Here is a 23,918-nt window from a genome sequence, read left to right as displayed (position 1 = left end):
CACCACGCCCGGCTAGCAACTTTTGTTTTCTTTCTCCCTCCAGTGCAGAACAAGAATAAAGTGAGGCAGGACCAGGGAAGCAAAGAGATGCTTGAGAGAAGCATTAAAATAAACTGAGCCATGCATGGTGACACATGCCTGTAATCCCAACACTTGGGAGGCTGGGATGGGAGGACTGCAGGTTTGAGGACAGCCTCAGAAAGTAGTAAGACTCTCATCAATCCAGCAAGATCTTGTTTCAACAACAACAACAACAACAACAACAACAAATCAGGCTGAGGGGTATAGCTTGGAGATAGAATGCCCCTGAGTTCCATCCTCAGTACCAAATCAATAAACAAACTGGCATTGCCAATTTTCATGTAAGTTTACAAACCTGAAAATTCAAAAGTTAAGGGATAGCAAGCAATGAGGAGAAACAATATTCCCAAAATGCAGCTCAGAAGCACGGTCCTGCCAGACTCACCCTCAGCAGCTCCTCGGGGAGGTCCCCTCCCTCGTTGATGCCACGGTTCATGGTGATGAACCGCTCCGCAGTGGGCTTGTCACGCACGTTGTGGTTGTGCAGACTGGTGTTGAGCATGATGATTGCAAATGACAGCACATAGCATGTGTCTGCAACAAGTCAGCGGACAGCAGCAGGCTCAGGAGCCTGAGCTCAACTGGAATTGTGCATGGAGAGTGGGGGGTCCAAAAGGAGGACCCATACAGAAACTATGGGTGCTGTCCTGCCCCATGTGCTGGACAGCAGGGCCCTGGGCTCATCCTCTGAGGGGGCAGCTTCCTGTAGAGTGGGAATGGGTGTGAAAGGTGGCTGCAGACAGGTCCCAATAAAGGGTTAGACTGTGCCGTGGGAACCCTTCCTCCAGTGCTGGGGGCTTGATAGGTGAGGGCCAGGCCTGGAGCTGAGCCACTGACCTGTGGACTGGAAGACTCCAGGGTTGCATAGGCAATAGCGGGAAGCGAAGGCCTCCATCATGCGATCAATTTTCTGAGCCTCTCCTGGCAGCCTGAAGCTCCACAAGAACTGCCTGCAGAGAGATGGACACCTCCCTGCATGACCACAGCAGAGGGGGCCCAGCCTGGAGCCCCGAGGGCAGTTCCAGGCCCCAAACACAACAGGAATGTTTTCTCCTGGGCCCGAGGAGCCTGACAGGGGCCATGGAAGGGCTGAGAGATAGGAGAGACTTAGTAACCTTCGGCTTGATAATTCAAGACAGGTTTACTGACTGCTCTGCTTCGTTGTGACTACCACCAATTTTTCAGATAGGCCTGATGCCTCCACCTTAAAAACATCCAGGATCCCAGTACTTCTTGCCCCCAACTGCCATCTCCTACACCCACCAAGTGAGACCTGCCATATTTCCATGGACAGCACGGTCAAGACATCACGAACAGGCCATATCCTCCTCTCAAGACCCTTACTCAGCCAGTTGTGGCGGTGCACGCTTGTAATCCCAGTATTTGGGAGGCCGAGACAGGAGCATTGCAGTTCATGGCCAACCTCAGCTACTTAATGAGGCTCTCTGCAACTTAGTGAGAAACTGTTTCAAATTAATAAAAAAATATTAGGGCTGGGGGTGTAGCTCGAAGGTAGAATGCCCTTAGACTCAATTCCCAGACAGACAGACAGACAGACAGACAGACACACACACACACACACTCTCTCTCTCTCTCTCTCTCTCTCTCTCTCTCTCTCTCTCTCTCTCTCCCCCTCCCCCTCTCTGTCTCCCCCTCCCCCCACTCATGAGCAAGGCTGGAGGAAGCAGGATGGTGTCTGTGGCCTGCCACACCATTGTGGCCACTGCCTACTGCTGCCTTGAGGCGGCAGACACACTCCTGCCTCCGGGACTCGGCCTGGGTGAGCAGATGCTCTTGTTCTCAGATGTCCCCTCTCACTGAGGTCTTCCCTGGCTGCCATACTTCAATCAACCCCTGCTCCAATACTCCTGCCCTTTTCTTTGCTTTCCTGGGCTGTAGGGCACCTAACGCCAACTACAACCTGCTGGATGAAAGCACCTCAGACAGGGCCATAGCTGTCCTATCCCCTGCAGTCCTGTGGCGAGCCAAGTTTCACACATCAGCTGCTCGGTGACATCTGAAGCTACAATAGCTTTAGACAAGGATGAGGGCTGAAGTTAGAGGTACAGACTCTGATTAAGTTTCTGGGTTGTTCTTGGTTTGCAGACACTGATGCTACCACTCTGCACTTCATAATGACGTAAGATTACAATGTACCAATAAATTTAAAAAAGGACACTGATGCTGCAGTGATCAGAAGGGGAGGACGCTGCTCTCCTCCCTCTGCAGTGTCACAAACAGCCACCTCTCCTCCTCACCCTACCCTTCACACATGCCTTTTTCCCAGCTCCTGCTCTGACAGCGCTGACTCAACCCACTGGGCATTCCTGGCTCTGAGCCTACCACCATAGGCTGAGTCACTGCTGATGCTCCTATGTAGATCAGGAATGTGCCCTTCCCAGCCCCTGCCCCACCCCATAGCAGGAGGATGGTCTTCAGTCAGTCAACATGTCTCTGACTTTCCCTCAGAGTAAAGCCTCAAATCCTCACAGCAGCTCCTCAGACTACAGGACCACCACATTGTTCCTCCCAGAACTTGTCCCCTGCTGCTCCTTGTCACTTGCTCCATCAGAGCACCCCTTACCCAGCCTCACTTCTCTATTTCCATAGAAACCAGCCCCTTCTGACAACCCATGAAACTTAGGTTTTAAAACATTTATTATGCAAGCGCACGTAAGCGCGCGCACACTCACTCACTCTCTCTTTCTCCCCACTGTAGGCTCCAGGAGCCCCTCCTGTCTGCACCTCAGACAGGCCCAATGGCAGAGGAATGACAGAGGAGCTAAGGCCAGGCAGAGCTCAAGGGCCCGCTGAAGGAAAGCCAAGGGGGAGCTCTGCCTTCACCTGTCTAGGTGGGCCATGACAGACCTCAACTTTGTGGGATATATTAGGAACTTCTTAGGCTCTGAGCCAGAGACTAACTGACCAAAAGACACAACTACACTGGGTGTACTGACACACGCTTGTAATCCCAGTATTTGGAAGGCTGAGACAGGAGGATCTGGGTTTGTTGCCAGCCTCAGCTACTTAATGAGGCCTATTTCAAAATAAAGAATAAAATATAGGGCTGGAGGAGTAGTTCAGAGGTAGAATGTAGAATGCTCCTGGGTTCAATCTCCAGCACAAAAAAAAAAAAAAAAGACAACAAAGAAACTACAAGTGGATACTGAACTGGAGGTCACAAGGAGGCATAATATCCATCTTCATGCATGTCCCAATGACTGCCTAGGGCTGCTGAATATTACACATGAAAGAGAGCATGGGAACAAGGAGCCAGTATCTGCAGGACTCGCAGGTCTCCCTCTGAGTTACCTGGAATGAATCAACAATCACTACAACTCAGGCTTCCCTGTGTGATCAACACCAGGTGTGCGGCCAGATGCTCACCTTAAGGCTTGTACAAGGTTGAGATCAGCAAACTCATGGAGTTCAACAAAAGCCTGAAGAACTTTGATATTAAATTCATCCCTAGGAAAGAGTAGAAGTAAATGTCAAAACCAACACATATTATCTCAATCACATCCAAAGAAAGGCACATCCAGCTGGGTGTGGTGGCGCACACTTGTAACCCCGCGCTTGGGAGGAGGAGACAAGAGGATCACACAGGTTCGAAGCCAGCCGTGCTGGCTTAAGAGACACTGTTTCCAAATAAAATATAAAAAATAGGTCTGGGAGTGCAGCCTGGAGGTAGAAGGGTTCCATCCCCAGTACCACCAAAAAAAAAAAAAAAAAAAAAAAAAAGAAAGGCATATCCAACAGTAGGTGTCTGTATGACTACAAAATTAAAATTTTCTTCAGTGTAAAATTGTTTTCAGGCTTAATATGAAACAGATTTGAAGGATATTAGGAGTATACATCACAATTGGTAAGAATCTGGGAGGAACCCATTATAAACCCCCAAATAACAACTACCATGGCTAATTCTGAGCCCTCACACACTAAACTGTGAGGCTTGTCCAAAGCTCAGTGTGCATCCTACAACTTTCAAGATGGCCCCATGAGCTAGGACCCATTATCACTCTATTTCACAGATGAGTGGTTTTTTTTTTTTTTTTTAAGCAGGTCTAGGGGTGGAACCCAGGGGCATTCGACCTCCGAGCTACACTCCCTGCCCTATTTTTTATTCTTTATTTTGAAACCAGGTCTTACTGAGTTGCAAAGGGCCTCATTAAGTAGCTGAGGCTGTCCACGAACTGCGATCCTCTGGTCTCAGCCTCCCGAATGCTGGGATTACAAGCGTGCACCACCACGCCCAGCTATTTATATATTTATTTATTTAAATTTTTTTGCGGTACTGAGGATGAAACCCAGGGACATTCTACCTCTGAGCTATACCCTCAGCATTATTTTTTATTCCTTATTTTGAAACAGGGTCTCATTGAGTTGCGAAGGGTCTCATTAAGAAGCTGAGACTGTCGTCGAACTGTGATCCTCCTGTCTTAGCTGAGATTACAAGCATGTGGCACCATGCCTGGCTGTAAAATTCATTAAAATGATAATAAAAAATAAAATGATACAACAGTGTACTTCACTTGATTTTAAATCAGGGATACCCCAGGAGCTCGGGTCATGAAGTGTGCTGAGGACACCCTGAACAGCAAAACCCTGGGCCTCCACCTGCCCCATCACAGACTACACAAAGGCGAATGAGTTTTGGAAACCATGAGGCCAGAACTCTCCAGTTCAATACTTGAGCTGACAAGGCCTAGCCTGAAAGCCAGAGTGTTCACTCCTTGGTTAAGCTCGTGGACCAAGGCAATGCCATGGCCTATACCAGCCACAGCACTGGACAACAGAAGCAATGGCTGTGGCTGGGTGCCTCTGCTCACAGGGTGCCTCTGCTCACATGGTAGGTTTCAAGGTGAACGCAAGGCATGTGTGCCCCCAATTCTCCCCATCCTTCTCTTTGGGATGTACACATGGGAGGCGTGGCGTGCCGTCTCTAAGAGCCCTGGGGTTCTAATAGTTCCTGACATGTCTGTGTTCACAGAAGGGGACATTTTTAGGACCTTCAATTAGAAGGCAGGACCATGCAATATCTGGGGATGGAGCCCTGGATTGTCCAACGCTGCCCCTGTAAGATGATTCCTGCTAAACTGGCAGGGCAGTTTGGGGTACACGGGGGCAGGATCCGGGTTTGTTGCCAGCCTTTTTTTTTAAAAAAAAAACAGTACTGGCCGGGCGTGGTGGCGCACGCTTGTAATCCCCGCGCTTGGGAGGCAGAGACAGGAGGATCGCGCAGGTTCGAAGCTAGCCGCGCGCGCTGGTTTAGGAGACCCTGTTTCCAAATAAAAATGTAAAAATAGGTCTGGGAGTGTAGCCCGGAGATAGAAGGGCTTCCAGGAACCCCAGAACCACCAAAAAAATAAATAAATAAGTAAAAAAAACAGTACTGGGGATAGAACCCAGGGGCATTCTATCTCCAAACTAAACCCAGCCCTATTATTTAGTCTTTTAATTTTTTGAAACAGGGTCTCACTGAGTTGCAAAGGGTCTTGCTAAGTAGCTGAGACTGTCCACAAACTGCGACCCTCCGATCTCCAGCTCCTGAATGCTGGGATTACAAGCATGTGCCACCACGCCCAGCTTCAATTTTATTTGTTATTGGAAACAGGGTGGGTTGCTGAGAGCCTGAGTGGCCAAGTCTGTCTTTGAACCTGCAATTCTATCTCAGCCCTCCAAGCACTGGGATTATAGGTGTGTGCTGCCACACCAGCTAAAATCCATTATTTTTTTAGTATAATGTTAGCACTCCAAAAGTTTCAGATTTCAGAGCATTTAGAATTAGGGATGATCAACTGGTGAAATTCTGTATATATTCTAGATATGTCCTTATATACTTGCAAATATTTTCTCCTATTTAGGGAAAGTGTCATCTTACTTTCTCAATGCTATCATCTTAAGCACAAAGTACTTACTTTTTTTATAATGTTGAGTTTACTAATTTTTTTCTGTTTTGTACTTTTAGTGTCAGATCTAAGAAACTGGCATAATTCAAGGTCAAGAGTTGGACAAGGTGACTCACACTTGTATTCCTAGTACTTAGGAGGCTGAGACAGGAGGATCCCAGTTGCTGAGGCAACCAGCCTCATCTACTTAATGAGGCCCTCCAAAACTTAGTGAGACCCTGTTTCAAAATAAAGAAAAATAGTGCTGTGGGTATAGCTCAGAGGTAGAATGCTCCTGGCTGTTTCCACCCCCAGTTCCACACACACACAAAGAAAATAATAGAAATAATAAAGATCAAGATTTGCCCATGTGTTTTACAGCTTTACTTTTACATTTAGGTCTTTGGTCCATTCTAATTGTGTATTTGGTGAAGGCCATAATTCCATTCTTTTGCATGTGGATACCCAGATGTCCCAGAACTATTTGTTGTCTTAGAAAAGACTATTCTTCCTTCATTGATCTGCCTTGGAACATTTGTGGAAAATCATTTGACAGTGAATATGAGGTTTTACTTCCTGATTCTGAATTCTATTCTTTATCTTCTGTATGTCTATCCTTATGTCAGTACCACACTTTCTTGATTAGCGTAGCTTTAGTCTATTTTATAATGGGAAGTTAGTTCTCCAAGTTTGTTCTTTTTCAAGACTGTAGCTATTCTGGGTCCCTTAAAGTTCCATATGAATTTTAGGATAAGCCTGCCAACTTCTTCAAAGAAGTCAGCTGGGACTTTGATAGGAAGTGCATTAAATCTACAGATGAATATGAAGAGTACTGTCGCCTTACAATATTAAGTTTTCTGACCCATAAACATAGAATATCTTTCCATTTATTTGGATCTTCATTTTGTTCAACAATGTTTTAATTTTCAGAGCAAAATTTTTGCACTTTTCTTGTTAAACTTATTCCTATTTTCTTTTTGATGTCATTATAAATAGTGCTGTTTCTTAATCCTCTTTTCAGTTTGCTCATTGCTCACATACACAAATACAATGAGTGGGGGATGGTGGCACATATCTATAACCCTAGCTGCTCCGAGGACTGAGTATTAAGATTGCAAGTTAGAGGTTAGTCTGAGCAACTTAGCAAGATCTTATCTCAAAAAATAAAAAATAATGCTGGGCGTGGTGGTGTATGCATATATTTCCAGAACTTAAGAGGCTGAGACAGAGGATCTTAGGTTTAAGATGGGCCTCAGCAACTTAAGACTCTCAGCAACCTATTCAAGACCCTGTTTCCAAAGCCAGGCATGGTGGTACATGTTTGTAATCCCAGCATTCGGGAGGCTGAGACAGGAGGATCCAGGTTTGCGGACAGCCTCAGCTACTTGGTGAGGCCAGCCCTTTGCTACTCAGTGAGACCCTGTTTCCAAATAAAGAATAAAAAATAGGGCTGTGGGTGTAGCTCAGAGGTAAAATGTCCCTGGGTTTCATCCCTAGTAACACACACACACACACACACACACACACACACACACACACACACACACACACGTTTCCAAACAAAAAATTTAAAAGGGCTGGTGGTGTAGCTCAGAGGTAGAATTCCTCTACGTTCAACCTCCAGTACCACAAAAATTAAAATAAATAAAAAGGGCTATATGTAATTTAGTGTTCCTAGACACAATCCTTAGTATTGTAAATAAATGAATAAATAAATAAGTACTCTATATTGATTTTATATTCTGCAGTGTGGGGGGGGGATACTGGGGATTGAACCCAATGGCATTCTGCCTCTGAGCTAGCCTTATTTTATTTTTTATTTGGAAAAAGGGTCTAAGTTACTGAAGGCCTTGCTAAGTTGCTGAGGCTGGCCATGAACCTATCTATGATCCTCCTGTTTCAGCCTCTTAAGTACTAAGATTACACGTGCACCACCATGCCTGAATGCATCTTGCAATCTTACTGAACTTATTAGTTCTGATGGTTTTTAGTGATTCTTTAGGATTTTCTACACAATGGATCATGCCATTTGCAAAGAGAAATAGTTCTCTCTCTTCCTTTCCAATCTAGATCATTTATTTATTTATTTATATACTTATTTATGGTGGTACTGGGGTTCCTGGAAGCCCTTCTACCTCCGGGCTATACTCCCAGATCTATTTTATATTTTTATTTGGAAACAGGGTCTCTTAAGCCAGCACAGCTGGCTTTGAACCTGCGCGATCCTCCTGTCTCCACCTCCCAAGTGCAGGGATTACAAGTGTGCGCCACTACACCTGGCTATTTCTAATTTTTTTTGCAGTACTGGGAATGGAACCCAGTGACATTCTACCTCTGAGCTACACTCCCAGCCCCATTTTTTTTTTGTTGTTGTTTTTTTTTGGTGGTACTGGGGTTCCTGGAAGCCCTTCTATCTCCGGGCTACACTCCCAGACATATTTTTACATTTTTATTTGGAAACAGGGTCTCCTAAACCAGCGCGCGCGGCTAGCTTCGAACCTGCGCGATCCTCCTGTCTCTGCCTCCCAAGCTCGGGGATTACAAGCGTGCGCCACCACGCCCAGCTTGTCTTTTTGTTTTTGAAACAGGGTCTCATTGAGTTGCTAAGGGCCTCGCTAAGTAGCTGAGGCTGTCCTCGAACCATGATCCTCTAGTGTCAGAATGCTGGGATTACAAGTGTGCACCACCATGCCTGGCTAGATGTCTTTATTTTCATTTTCTTGCCTAACCATCCTGGCTATCAAAGCTGTTTCCACGTTGAATATCAGCAGTAACAGAAGAAAGAGAAGACATCCTGATCTTACTCTTGATCTTAGGGGGAAGCATTCAGTCTTTCATTATTAGGCATGTTAAATTGTGATGTACTGGTAGAACAAATCCCATTTGGTTCATAATCCTTTTTACATATTAGTACTTATGATTTTCTAAAAATGTGTTGAAATTTTTTCCTACAGTCAAGAGATATTGGCCTGTAGTTTTTTTCTTCTTGTGATGTCTTTGTCCAGCTAGGATCACAGATAGTACTGAGCTCACAGAGTAAAATATGAAATGCTCCACTTCTGATTAAGTATTAAAAAAAAAACTGGAAAAAGAAACCACTCTGAGTACCTACTGGGCTTTTGCTTAATAACATCTCTGGTCCTTGACAAAAATTTCAGCACAGTTGGGATGCTCTGTCTTAGAATTCCTGCCTACCACTGTTAAGCACATTAAACAGACTCTCAGTGGAAAAGGTTGGGAAGGTAAATTTTACCTGCTGCTTTCCATTTAAAATATTAATAATAACACTAACTGGGCATGATGGTGGCATGCCTAGAATTCCAGTATTTAAGAGGGTGAGATAGGAGGGTCACAGGTTCAAAGGTTCAGTGATTTAGTGAGACCCTGTTCCAAAATTTAAAAAAAAATTAAAAAGTTTGAGAGTGCTGTTCAGAGGTAGAACATTTCTGAGTTCCATCCCCAGTACCACCACTAATTTTTTTTTAAATTAATAACTCCTGCATTTATTCACACCCCCAGTGATAAAGGAAAACCCCACTGGGATGTGTGGGGTATCTCTGGGCCAAACTTCGTAAGACTGAGAGCTTTTCTAAGAGCTGGAGGAAAAGGCAGTGGCACTATGGCTTGTCAGTTCCCTGAGTGAAGGGTCCAGAGCACAGACCCCAGGCACTCTAGCACTCCTCTGCATGGCACCTGGCCCCAGGCACTCTAGCACTCCTCTGCATGGCACAGAAGAAGAGCAACTACACTAGGCTGCCTCAATGTAGGGGCACCACGTGCATCCTATAATCTATGGATAAGCAGCTGTGAGAAGCCTCAAGCAGAGGGTGGGCAGGTCAGGCCTCAGGGCTGAGTGGGCCCTGGTAGGGCTGCTCATCCTCCTTCAACTTACCTCTCACCCAGATAATCCCCAATGACCGTCTTATTTAGGCCTTCTCCTTTATAGAGGAACTGGGCAACATCTTCTGGGGAACTCTGTAGCAGGTCATTCTCTATTAGAAACTGAATCCCCTGAAGAACACAAGACAGGAAGTGCTGGTCAGAGAGGGCCACCCAAGCTCAATTTTCAAGGACAGAAATACACTCAGTGTGATGATCTTACTGCTTTAGGCACAATAAAAATATTAGAGAAGTGAGGAACTGTACAATCTGATTTTCACAACAACATTCTAAATTTCATCCAGCAGAGAAGAATACCTACCTTCCTCTTGGTAATTTAACAGGTTAAAAAACAAATAAATGGGTTACTGAACAAACCATTATAAGTGGTTGTTAGAGATTATAAGGGCAGATGTAATGATGATATTAGATTTCTTGAGCTTAGAAAAAGGATTTGTGGGGAGGGAATGGGGTGGGGATCAGGTGGGGGCTGACTGGGTGATATGTGCATGCATGTCTACAAAAGTTTTTTGTATCCCACTATGATGTATGAATACAGTGCACCAATTTAAAAAAAAAAGAAAAGAAAAAGGATTTGTGTCTGGCAGGGACTCATTGATTGAGACTGATGCTACTGTGTGGGCAATCTAATACCTGACCCAACTCTCTTTTCCTCTGCCATCCTATACTAGATGAAACTTTCCCAGCCCCACTCAGAACTCAAAATGACCTTGGGGCACAGATCTGGCCAGAAGGTATGAATGGAAGTCCATAGGGAAATAGTTTGATTTCCTGGTAAAGGAGACCCATGAGCTGGCGCTGATCTTCCTCCTTCCTGATGCCCGAAGTCACAGCAGTTATCATGTAAAGACAGGGCTGAGAGGAGCGCAGATACTTGTTCCTGCCACTTGGGAGCTACCAAATACTCTAACAGCTGTGTGAGAAAATAAACCCCTCATGCTTTTTTCTTTGGGGTGTGTGTGTGTGTGTGTGTGTGTGTGTGTGTGTGTGTTACCTGGAATTGAACCCAGAGGCATTTTACCCTTAACCATATTTTTATTCTTCATTTTCAAACAGGGTCTCACTAAGTTGTGTAGAGCCTAAGTAGCTGAGGTTGGCTTGAAACCTGTGATCCTCCTGTTTCAGCTTCCCAAGTACTGGGATTATAAGTGTGCACCACCACACCTAGCTGATAAGCCCCTCACCCTGTAGGCTTTTTCTTTTTTCCTTGGCTGTTTTTTTCTGAAACCAAAACCATGCTGATTGAAATACTACCAGTGAACTTATGCCACTCAGAACTCATGTCCACTTTAAGAGCTTATAGAACATAGCTGACCATTTCAAAAGGGAGGGGCTACCCCTCACCTGCAGGAGCTTCACTGTCTCATGAGGAGTCCTGGAGACCAGCAAAAATTTGACTCTGACATACTTTTACAGCTGTTCCTAAGATATATATTTGCAAAGACAGCAAGAGGATAGAGAATTCTGGCAGCTATTTGACAGGATGCTATTTCTACAAATTTAGAGGCCTTTTCCAGCAAAAGTCCCATGCCTAGCCGAGAGTGGTGGATCACGCTTGTAATCCCCACACTTGGGAGGTGGAGACAGGAGGATCGCGCAGGTTCGAAGCCAGCCGCGCTGGCTTAAGAGACCCTGTTTCCAAATTTAAAAAAAGTATAAAAATAGGTCTGGGAGTGTAGCCCGGAGGTAGAAGGGTTTCCAAGAATCCCAGTACAAAAAAAAAAAAAAAAAAATAAGTCCCATGCCTAGACCACACTTTTAAATACCCCGACAGTCCATCTAAAGATTTTTTTTTTTTTTTTTGGTGGTACTGGGGTTCCTGGGAGCCCTTCTACCTCCGGGCTACACTCCCAGACCTATTTTTACATTTTTATTTGGAAACAGGGTCTCCTAAACCAGCGCGCGGCTGGCTTCAAACCTGCGCGATCCTCCTGTCTCTGTCTCCCAAGCACGGGGATTACAAGCGTGCGCCACCACGCCCAGCTCTGAAGAGTTTTTTAAATACGTAAATGTCCACATCAGCCTTATTTAGAATTTCTAAAAACTGGAAACAACAACCAATAAGAAAACAGATAAATACATTCTGATATATGATGAAATATTATATGAAATAAATTGGAATAAATACTCAATAACATGAAAGCTTCTCATAAACATACAATATAAGGACACAGAAGAGTACATTTAACTGACACTTATGTAAGATATTTTTTTTTTTTTTTGTGGTACTGGGGGTGGAACCCAGAAGCTTTTCTACCCCTGAGATATACTCCCAGAGCTATTTTATTTTTTATTTGGAAACAGGGTCTCACTAAGTTGCTGAGAGCCTCATTAAGTAGCTGAGGCTGGGTTCGAACCTGTGTGATCCTCCTGTCTCAGCCTCCCAAGCGCTGGGATTATAAGCATGTGCCACCATGCCCAGCTACAAGTGTTCTTAAGAGAGAAAAGAATGGTCTGATGGGCACATCTGTGACTACTCAGGAGGCTGAGGTATAAGACTTCATGTTTGAGGCCAGCCTGGATAACCTAAAAAATGAAAAGGGCTGGGGACAAAGCTCAGTGTTACAGTATTTACTTAGCATGTTAGAAGCCCTGGGTTCAAGCCCCAATATGATGAGGGAGGGAGGGAGAGCAAAACGGAGAGGAGAAAGGAAAGAGAGGAAGGGAGAGGGAGAAGGGGGAAGGGAGGGAGGGGAGAGAGGAAGAGGGAAGAAGGGAGAAAGGGAAGGATGGAGGGAGGTTGAGGGGGAGAGAGAGAGAGAGGAAGGGAACACAAAGAGAGCTATGTGGTGGTGAAGGGAGAGACTATAGCAATGTATCCACACACCAAAGAGCACCGAGGACTGCTGGCAAACAGCAGCAGTCAAGAGAGGCCTAGAGGGGATTCTCTCTTAAAGCTTGAAGGACTATCCTGCCAATACCTTTATTTAGACTTCTGACCTGCTGAATTACAAAGTACTCTCGAACTGCAAGAGAATAAATGCCTGTATTTTAAGCACAGCACCCAGTTTGTGGTAATTTGTTACTGTGGCCCTAGGATACAAATATATTAAGTAATTACTCATACAAGAAAGCACATTTCATTTTTTAGATTTTTTTTTTTTTTTTTTTTTTGCGGTACTGGGGTTGGAACCCAGGGGCATTCTACTTCTGAGCTACACTCCCAGACCTATTTTTTATTCTTTATTTTGAAACAGGGTCTCACTGAGTTGCAGAGGGCCTCACTAAGTAGCTGAGTCTGTCTATCAACCGCGATCCTCCTGTCTCAGTCTCCCAAATGCTGGGATTACAAGCATGTGCTACCATGCTCAGCTCGTTTTTAGAAATTTTTAATATTTTAAAATATTATTTTAAACTGGGCACGAGTGTAAGCTTGTAATCCCGGCTTAAGGGGCTGAGACGGGAGGATCACAGGTTTGAAGCCCAGCCTGAGCAATTTTGCAGGCCCCCTGCAACTAAGTGAAATCTTGTTTCAATATAAGAAATAAAATCATGTTGGAGGTATAACTTGGGAGGTACAATGCCTATGGGTTCTATCCTCAGTACCAAAATAATAAAATTTAGGCAAATCAAACTTTTTTTTTTTTTTTTTTTTTGGTGGTAGTGGGGTTCCTGGAAGCCCTTCTACCTCCGGGCTACACTCCCAGACCTATTTTAAAATTTTTTTTTATTTTGAAACAGAGTCTCCTAAGCCAGCGCGTGCGGCTGGCTTCGAACCTGCGCGATCCTCCTGTCTCTGCCTCCCAAGCGCGGGGATTACAAGCGTGCGCCACCACGCCCGGCCTGCAAATCAAACTTTAAAAACGGGGCACCATTCAACTAATATCTTTTATCTAATATCTTTAAATCTAATATCTTTTACTCTTTTACTATTTTTTTTTTTTTTTTTTTGGTGGTACTGGGGTTCCTGGAAGCCCTTCTATCTCCGGACTACACTCCCAGACCTATTTTTACATTTTTATTTGGAAACAGGGTCTCCTAAGCCAGCGCACGCGCGGCTGGCTTCAAACCTGCGTGATCCTCCTGTCTCTGCCTCCCAAGCGCGGGGATTACAAGCGTGTGCCACCATGCCCGGCCTCTTTTACTATTTTTAATTTCCAACCTTCCTGTCATTTGCTCTAGGTACATTTCTACTATTTTTTTTTTTTTATGGTGGTACTGGGGATGGAACCCAGAGTTATTCTATCTCCAAGCTACACCCCCAGCCCTATTTATTTAGTCTTTATTTTGAAACAAAGTCTAAGTTGCAAAGAGCCTGAACCTGAGATCCTCCTGTCTCAGCCTCCCAAGTACTAGGATTACAAGCGTGTGCCACCCCAGCTTGCTTTAGTTGCATTGCTCAATCAGAAAACAGCTGGAATTTATTTTTTAACCTAATAATAAAATATCAATATTTTTTTTAATTTTATTTTATTGGTGCACTGTATTCATACATCATAGTGGGATACAAACTTTTGTAGACATACATGCACACATCGCCCAGTCAGCCCCCACCCGATCCCCACCCCATTCTCTCCCCATCTCTCCCTCCCATGCTTGGCTTAGTGGTTGACATCTAGTATTATAGCAATTTATCCAAAATTAAAAATGATAATCTCACATAACAGTTTCATTTGTCTGATACCAAGCTTTTGATGACTTAAAGATAACATTTCAATATTTCTTTTTGCTTTCTTTCTTACCAGAGAATATTTTTTTCTTTTTTTTAGGTGAAACTATCATATATTTATTTTTCAGGAAAAAATCTATCCTGATATGGAATATGGACTCTAGATACCCAAAACAATCTCGAAGCAAAAACAAAGCTAGAAGATGTATATTTTCTGATTTCAAACCATATAAAGCTACAATAATTGAAACAGTGTAGTACTGTTCTAAAGGCAGATATATAGACCATTGGAGTTAAATACAAGCCTAGAGCTAAATTCTTCCCTATATTGTCAAGTTATTTTTGACAAGGTTTCCACGAAGATTTGGTGGTGGAAATAATAATCTTTTAACTAAATATTGTTGAAAAATAATAATTACATGGAAAAGAATAAAATTGGACCCTTACCTAATCCCACATACAAGTATTAACTCAAACTAGATAAAAGACCTAAATATAAATCTTAAGACTATAAACTTTTAGGAGAAAATCTGGGTCATAAAACCTCACAACATTGAAATTGGCAGTGATTTCTTGGATATGATTTCAATGGCACAGGCAACAGAAGAATATACAAACTCCCTAAAAAATAAAAGAAAATATTGTATATCCAAAGACAATGTAAACAGAGTTAAAAGTTACTAATAGAATTGGATAAAATATTTCCAAATGCTTTATCTGAAGGTATATTAATATTCCAACTAGAAATCCTAAAAATTAACAACAATAAAGGCAAACAATACAATTTAGAGATAGGTAAAAGACTAACATAAATAATGAATCTCCACAGATAACCAATCTTAGTTGTCTGTTGGATGGAAACTCTTGTTTCTCTGGTTCTGATGAGTGTTACCTATTTCTTCTTTGTAGTTAATCTCTTTGAGTATTTTCTCTAGCGCTGGTTTTGAAGACATAAATTCCTTCAGTTTCTGTTTGTCATGGAAGCTTCTTATTTCTCCATCTAATTTGATAGAAAGTTTTGCTGGATAGGAAATTTTTGGCTGGAAGTTGTTTTCTTTCAGAGTTTGGAATATGTTACTCCAAGCCCTTCTGGCTCTCATGACTTGGTTTGGGAAGTCTGGAGTGATTCTAATTGGTTTGCCTCTGAATGTCACTTGGCCCTTTGTTTTTGTTGCCTTTAAGATTCTCTGCTTGGCTTCCACATTGGTCATTTTGACAATTATATGGCGTGGGGATCCTCTTCTCGGATCCTGTCTAAAGGGAATTCTATAAGTTTCCTGGATCTGGGTATCAACCTCTTGCTCTATATTTGGAAAATTTTCTGCTATTACTTCCTTGAAGAGATTGTTGATCCCTTTGGTATCACTTTCTTTTCCCTCCTCTATTCCAATTATTCTTAGGTTAGCTCTCTTAAGATGGGCCCATATTTCTTCAATGTCAGATTCCTGCTGTTGGATATCTTTTTCTAGATTAGAAACTATGCATTCATTTTTGGATTGCTCATCTTCTAAGAGCGAGATTCTGTTCTCCATGTGGTCTAATCGGTTGTTTGTGCTTTGAATTGAGGCCTTTACTTCATTAATTGCATCCTTTATCTCTTTTTGGCTCTCTCTGAGTTCTTTTCGAAGCACCTCTATTATTTCTACAGTTATTTTCCTGATTTGATCTTCTAGAAATCTCTGATTTTCTGTTTTATCAGGTTCTGATGTTGTGGGGTTGTGCACATTCATTACTTCAGTGTTATTCCTCTTTCCCATGATTTCGGAGGTTTGTGCCTTCTCTGGGTTCTTCCCTTGGGTCACTATGGCTTCACTTAAGGTGCTCTGGATCTCGAGTCTGTATTATCTCAGACCCTACTACTCCTTTACTGGGTTGTATCACAGAGTCTCCGACCCAGGGAGTCGATAGAGGCTGCTTTAAACTATGGGGGGTGCCAGGTTGCACGCTCTCCTATGGTGTGATATCTCTGCCACCACCACTCCCTCACTGGGTCAAGTCCCAGGAGGCCCAATACTGGGATTTCTCCTCTGTGGCCCGCAATTTGACTCACTGTTCTTGAGTAGGTAGATGTAGCTGTACTGGACTCGGTGAATTCACTGCTGCTGCCGCCGCCGGTGGCAATATGGCGCCTCTGCCACGCCCTCGGCCATGAGGCTGGCGTATTTTTTCTTCTCTGGTTTTGATTTCCACTCTGAATCCCTGCAGCGTGTGCTGAGCTCAGCCACTGGGAGCTTTAAATGCTGTCTGCGCCGAAAGATCCCGCCTGGCTGTTCCGCATCGGCTCACCTCGGCTTGCTGTAGTCGTCCGCTGAGTTCGCCGCTGCCGCTGGCAGTATGGCGCTGCTGCCGCGTCCTCGGGCGCGTGTGTCTCCTCTGTGGCCCTGAGCTCTGTTCTCAGTCCGCTTTCTCTCTGGAGCCTGGTGGTTTTTTTGTTTTTCTGGTGATGGTGTTTTCTGGCTATGAAAGGTGCTCTTTTTGTGGAAATGGAGATTGGTTGTTAGCGTGACTCTTAAGCCCCCCCCTTTTCTCGGTCACCATCTTCCCGGAAGTCAAATATCAATATTTTAAGAGATTAATTTAGCCTAGTCAAGTTTATGGTGGTCATTGATATTAGGAACTATTCCAGAACCTCTGATTTTGTGCTTTCTACTTCACATGCCTTTTAAACCTTTTTTGTTGATTTTGATCAAGCTTTCTTTATGCATTTTTCCTAATAATTTGTAAATTCAAGCCTGGCATGGTCACGCAGGTTTGTAATCCCAGCATTTGGGACACTGAGACCAGGAGGATTGCAGTTTGCAGACACCTCAGCTACTTAGTGAGGCTTTTTGCAACTTAATGAGACCCTGTTTCAAAATAAAGAATAAAAAATAGGGCTGGAGGTATTTTTTGTGGTACTGAGGGTGGAACCCAGAGGATTTCTACCTCCGGGCTATACTCCCAGACCTATTTTTATATTTTATTTGGAAACAGGGTCTCACTAAGTTGCTGAGAGCCTCACTAAGTAAGGATGGCTTTGAACCTGTGCGATCCTCCTGTCTCAGCCTCCCAAGCGCGGGTATTACAAGCATACACCACCACGCCCAGCTTTTAGGAGCTACTTTTAAAAATTAAACAAGTATTTGAACTTATACTTACTTTATCAACATCTAAAAATCTTTAGCCAACTTTTCTCTTCTTCCCTGTGCTATTTATATATTGAAATAATTTGAGACTTTAAGAAATAGTTTTTAAACAATCATTTCCTCTTTCAGACTTAAATATATGCTTTTCTAGTTCCTTTGCCTGCCTTTTCATCCTATGTATTTCATCTACCATTTTGAGGTATAATATTCCAACTATTCAATCAGTGGGTCAGAGGTCTTATAGTTAACTTTTGAACCCTTGCATGTTTGGAAATGCCTTTACTTGCCTTTACTCTTAAGTGACAGCCTGATGGACAGCTTGATGGACAAAATCTTGGGTTTAAGCCATTCTTCCTCAAACGTTAAAGATATTGTTTCCCTGTTCTCTTTAATCCAGTGTTCACTGATAATGAGCTTGCTCCTTCATAGGTAGTTTGGTTTTTCCTTACTGGAAGATTTAATGACTTTCTATTTATCTATGAGTTTTATGATATTTACACAACACATTATATATGGGTCTTTCAACAATTTTTCCTGTGTGGCATTTGGTGGAGCCTTAGAATCAGAGGATTTGTATCTCAGTCTGGTTCTTTAAAAATCCAAAATTTCAAAATTTCCTTAAAACATTTCCTGTTCTCCATTTTCAATTTTCTCCTTCTGGACTTCTCTTGGGTAAAATATGGGCTGCTGGACCTGCCTTTCTTATCTTCTTACAGTTCTGCACAACACTGTAGAGAAAATTAATATTCTCTCTTCTACCCTACAAATTGACTCTAGCTATGTCTCCTCTGTCATAGACCAGTGCTCATCTTATTATGTGACACTCCTATTTTTTATTTTCCAGGTTCTTTCTCACAAACCCCTGTTTTTGTATCATGAATAACAAACATCCTATAAAATTTCTTTGATGATATTTATAATATATACAAGTATGCTACTTTTATAAGTTTCCTTCTATTGTTTCTATTTGGCCAGTTTCCTCCAGTGTTAGCTCTTCTGTTTGTCCAGTTTTATGCCACTTCCAGGTGTTGGCTTCTTCAAATATTTTGTGGTACTTGATTGGGTGCTTGCCTCTGTGATTAAGAGTCTCTGGTAGCCCAAATACTATTCCTGATTTTTATGCAGCTTCCACCACTAATCTGACAGTGTCACTGAGGCAGCAGAAACTGTGTCCAAAGCTGACCTCTGGAAGCAGATTATTTCTCCTCCTCTGTGCTGCCAGACACCCAGGACACTGCCCATTTTTATGGACTCTGTGTCGTGTGTGTGTGTGTGTGTGTGTGTGTGTGTGTGTGTGTGTGTACGCTCTCACACTGGGAATTGAACTCAGGAGCATTCTACCTCTAAGCCACACCCCCCAGTCCTGTTTTATTTTTTATTTGGAAACAAGGTCTTGCTAAGTTGCTGAGAACCTCACTAAGCTGCCTTATGGGTGTGTACCACCGCACCCAATCTAAGTATTTTATTTTTAAGGCATTTCTAGCGTGTAAGGAATAAAAGGGAGAGGCAGTACAGTGTTTTCAGTTAACCTGATCTAGTCAGATCTTTGTTCTCAATTGTTTAGGAATTAAAGAGTTGCTTCAAGAATCTAAGGTACCTGAACAAACCATTATCCTTGCTTAAAATCATTTACAGACAAAGAATTTACAGCCAGAGCCGGACATGGTGGTGCATCCCTGTAACCACAGTATCTGGAGGCTGAGACAGGAAGATCTCAAATTCATGACCAGTCCTAGCAACTTAGTGAGGCCCTCTGCAACTTAGTGAGACTCTGTTTCAAAATATAAAAGAGGGCTGGGGGTATATCTTAGAGGTAGAATGTCCCTGGGTTCAATTCCTAGTATACTACCCCCCCAAAAAAAAAACCCCTGAAAGAATTTATTTCTTTATAGCTTATGTTTTGCAGTGCTATTTGACTGAGGGTTTAACTGTGAATTACATCTGGAGCATATGAGACTATCTGAGATTCTGGATTAAATATGTGTATCCCTTTCAAAGTTCATAAATTGAAGCCCAAACCCACACAAAGTATGTAAAGGTAGGGCCTTTGAAGGAAATTAGGGTCAGATGAGGTCATCTAGGCAGAGCCCTCTGTTCAGAGGGGAGTTGTGTCCTTATAAGAAGACTTTAGTAACACATGTCTATAATCCCAGCAATTTGGGAGGTTGAGGCAGGAAGGCCACAAATTTGAGGCTGGGCAGCTTAGTGAAACGCTGTCTCAGAACAGAAATAAAAAGAGCTGGGATATAGCTCAATGGCAGAGCACTTGCCTAATATGTTTGAGATCCTGGGTTCAATCCCTAGGACTGAAAAACATTTTTAAAAAGAGAGATTCCACAGTCAACTTACTCCCCACCCTGGCCATGTAAGGATTCAGTAAGAAAGCAGTTGTCTACAACTAGAAAGAGGGCCCTCACCAGGATAGGACCATGCTGGCACTCCAATCTTGGATCTGCAGCCTCCATAGTTGCAGAACTATGAGACAATGAAAATATGTTGTTTAAGCCCCTGGTCTGTGGTATTTTGTTATGACAGACCAAGCTAACTAAGATAAGTGCCATAAACAAATCTACAAAATCAATTATTTTGATAATTTTCCCCAGAAAATGGAGACCGAAGGCATCTTCTGCATTTACTGAGCAACAGAATTAAAAATAAGTCACTAAGCAAGGCCTGGTGACACATGCCTGTAATCCCAGTACTTGAGAGGCCAAGACAGAAGAATTACAGGTTTGAGGCCTACCTCAGCAACTTAGAGAGATCCTATCTCTAAAGAATAAAATATGGCTGGGGGTATAGTTCACAGGTAGAACGCCCCTGGGTTCAATTCCCAGTAACAAACACACACACACACACACATCACTGGACAGAATCAGCTAAACTAGTATAAAACATCTTTTAGGCAAATAAGAACAGAAAATAAAATCTGTTGAGTAATTTGCCACAGCCTGATTTAAAAACCCACTTCCTTTGATGTGGCCACCAGACATCACAGGGATGACTACACCGTCCGACTACAAACCAACCCAGGGCTCCCACCCATCTCAGCGGAGAGCCACACTGTTAAAGTTTGGAGCTGAAATGTCCCCTAAAATGTAGTCCCCTAGGCAGCAGTGTTCAGAGGTGGGACCTTTGGAAGGTGATTGGACCATGAGGTGCGGATCTCATCAATGGTTTGACCTAGTGATGGATTCATAAATCAAGGGACTTTTGGGAGGTGAGAAAAACTTAGGAAGAAGAGCCTAGTTGAAGGGAGAGGCCCCTTGAAAGCTCTCTCTTGCTGTTTTTCTTTTTCTTTCTCTCTCTCCCTCTCTTCTCTCTTTTCTCTTTCTCTCCTTCCCACCCCACCCCCACAGGCTTGTAATCCCAGTGCTCAACTACTTAGTGAGGCTCTCAGCAACTTAGTGAGACGCTGTTTCCAAATAAACTATAAAATAGGTCTGAGAATATACCCTGGAGGTAGAAAAGCCTCTGGGTTCCACCACCAATAACACACACACACACACACACACACACACACACACACACACACACACGAGGAAGAAAAGAAAAAAAAAAAAAAAAAGAAAGCCCCCTGCTTCATAAAGTTGTTATAAGGACTAAGTATATTGGTTAAAGTGCTTCCTTCACATGGTTCATAACAAACAAAGTTCTCAGAATTAGCAATTATTGTAAATCTAACATACATTACATGTTAATTAAGAAGACAAGCAAGAACCAACAGATGTCATAAGGATGAAGCAGGTTCCCACTCATGAAACTGAAGCCTGACACAGTGGTAGCATCACTTTTTTTTAAAAAATCAGTGTTTTAGCTGGGTGTGGTGGCGCACACACTTATAATCCCAGCATTCAGGAGGCTGAGACCGAAGGATCCTGGTTCACAGAGAGCCTCAGCTACTTAAGTGAGGTCCTCCGCAACTTAGTGAGACCCTGTTTCAAAATAAAGAGTAAAAAATAGGGCAGGGGATGTATCTCGGCGGTCGAATGCCCCTGGGTTCCATCCCTAGACCCGCCCCCCCAAAAAAAAATCGGCATTAATCTGAGTGTTCATGAGATTTGAATTTATCCAAGAACTTACTAGTGCGCTATTCTGTTATACTTGAGTCCCTCTAAAAAAGAGGTCTAATCTTTAAAACATTAACTTTTGTAAAGCATCCTGAGAAGCTCCCAAAGCATATGAAATCACAGGTTTTGGTGCCTGCAATAATTTAACTTAGTAAATTCAACTTCTAAAGGAAAAAAAAACCTGTTACTAACTTCGAATAAAGAATCACTACCAAATCATTACCAAAACAATATGATGACTGAGTGAGTTATGTGTTCCAAAAAGCTTTAAAAATTCTGCTAAATCTTTCAGCTCACTCTCAACAACAAATAGGTTTTGCTGTTCTTGGGTGCTTTCCTAGAAAATCCAACCTGAAGAAAGAACAAGGTACTGGCCCAAGTCAGGAGGGATTCCCTGTTCTTTCATATAGACAGTCTAAATTAGGGCAAAGAGAGGAATAAGGTTCTTTTACTTGAACTCTTTAATCCACACACACAATGAAATCTATAAACACCCAGACTCCATTCCCAACTCTGCCCTCACTGATCATCTGAATCCCCACAATAGGGCCTATGTCAGGCAGGAAGACAAAAGCCAATAAGCCTTGAAGGCAAGGGCTCTGTGGACTCCCTGGCCAAGCCAGAATGAACAGTCAGTCAGTCCTGTGAGGCCACGACTGTACTTGGAATTGCATGCTACAAGAAAGGCCTTTTGGTTCAGGCGCCACCTCAGCAGGACACTTCTGCTTTTCCATGTTCACAGCAACTCTCTTTTTTGATAAAATATATTGTCAATGCCATCTGCTTATCTGAAATGGTATTACCATTAAAGTTGAATAATTCAATATTCAAAGCATGCACAGCATTCTCTTACCTTTTTGGGGTCCATGTTGAATTTCTTCCTTCCCATGGCTATTTGCTTGTTTCTCTGAGTAGTTTTGCTATTCAGTTGAAATAATGAAAAGTCCATTAGTAGGCATATTTGCATAGCATGCATCTTACACACTACAACAGAGCCATGGCCCTTCAGCACACCTTCCCTCTCACAATAAGGATTCTGTGGGACTCTGTAGCCAAGCCAAAATGAAAGGTAAGAGTCAGCTCCTGTGGGGCCAAGTCCTACGAAAGAGGAAAAAGTACAGGTGCACTCTGAGGAACCCTCTGCCCTTTGGAAAGAAGCAGGTGTAAGGCTACCTTAGCTATTTATTTATTTGTTTGTTTTATTTATGTACTGTGGATTGAACCCAGGGGCATTCTACCTCTGAGTTGTACCACGAGCCCTATTTTATTTATTATTATTGTTATTAATTATTGTTATTAATTATTATTATTGTGTGTGTGTGTGTGTGTGTGTGTGTGTGTGTTACTGGGGATGGACCCAGGGGCATTCTACCTTTGAACTATATCCCCAGCCCTATTTTTTATTCTTTATTTTTTTTGAAACAGGGTCTCACTAAGTTGCAAAGGGCCTCACTAAGTAGCCAAGGCTGGCTGCAAACTGTGGTCCTCCTGTCTCAGTCTCCCCAATGCTGGGATTACAAACATGCACAACTATGCCCAGTCCTATTTTATTTTTTATTATGAAACAGGGGCTCACTCAGTTGATAAGAGTCTCACTATTTGCTGAGGCTGTCCTAGAACTTACAATCTTCCTGTCTCAGTCTTCTCAGTACTAGGATTACAAAGCATGTACTACCACACCCAACTTCGCTTTTTTATATGTGATTGCTTGAGACATACTTCTTTAGAAATGGCTAATGATGAAAAAGGGTAACTTAAAAAAATAGCATGGTTCCTTCTGATACAGAAAATTTATTTCTATAGTTAACTCTGAGTGCCTGTGCTTATTTCTGAACTTACAAATGGAGATAGGCTTTAAAGGCAGGAGACAGGAAGTAACCTGCAGAGATGTAGTCCCTGCCTCCATAGAAAGCAGGAAGGAGCAAGGGGACAGGAAGAAGGATGAACATCTCCAAAGACCCCCACTTTTCCCTAGTCCTCAAGCTATTACTGCATCACCAACTGACAAGTTCAGCAAGAGAGTGAAGGTGAAAGCAAAGAGATTAACTTGAAGGGAAAGCCATCCGTAAACTGTTTACCTCTCCTCCACAGAAGTTAGGTTGTCAATCTCTGTCATCACTTCTGCAATTTCATATTTCAGCCTCTGTCAAAAAAGAAAGAGTTCAGCCAGGCGTGGTAGTGCACGCTTGTAATCCCTGCACTTGGGAGGCAGAGACAGGAGGATCGCGCTGGTTCGAAGCCAGCCTTG

The 23,918-nt window shown here is 43.0% G+C and overlaps 1 protein-coding gene across 3 annotated transcripts in view; it reads right to left on the bottom strand.

Annotated features, from left to right (window-relative positions):
- The window catches only part of CYTH3 (cytohesin 3), a gene marked incomplete at both ends in the record, with an annotated part of 127,535 nt that overhangs the window by 6,206 nt on the left and 97,411 nt on the right, over positions 1-23,918 (bottom strand). For all 3 annotated transcript variants that reach the window (XM_080703231.1, XM_080703232.1, XM_080703233.1), the window contains 6 exons: positions 467-615; positions 919-1,031; positions 3,469-3,549; positions 9,862-9,980; positions 22,524-22,590; positions 23,749-23,813. In XM_080703231.1, coding sequence (XP_080559357.1) covers positions 467-615; positions 919-1,031; positions 3,469-3,549; positions 9,862-9,980; positions 22,524-22,590; positions 23,749-23,813 — 594 coding nt within the window. The remainder of the gene's footprint in view (positions 1-466; positions 616-918; positions 1,032-3,468; positions 3,550-9,861; positions 9,981-22,523; positions 22,591-23,748; positions 23,814-23,918) is intronic.

This window comes from Muscardinus avellanarius, assembly GCF_963383645.1.
Source record: "Muscardinus avellanarius genome assembly, chromosome: 10".
Taxonomy (NCBI): domain Eukaryota; kingdom Metazoa; phylum Chordata; class Mammalia; order Rodentia; family Gliridae; genus Muscardinus; species Muscardinus avellanarius.
The sequence above is the reverse complement of the archived record's forward strand: the minus strand, read 5'-3'. Positions and strand labels throughout refer to the sequence as shown.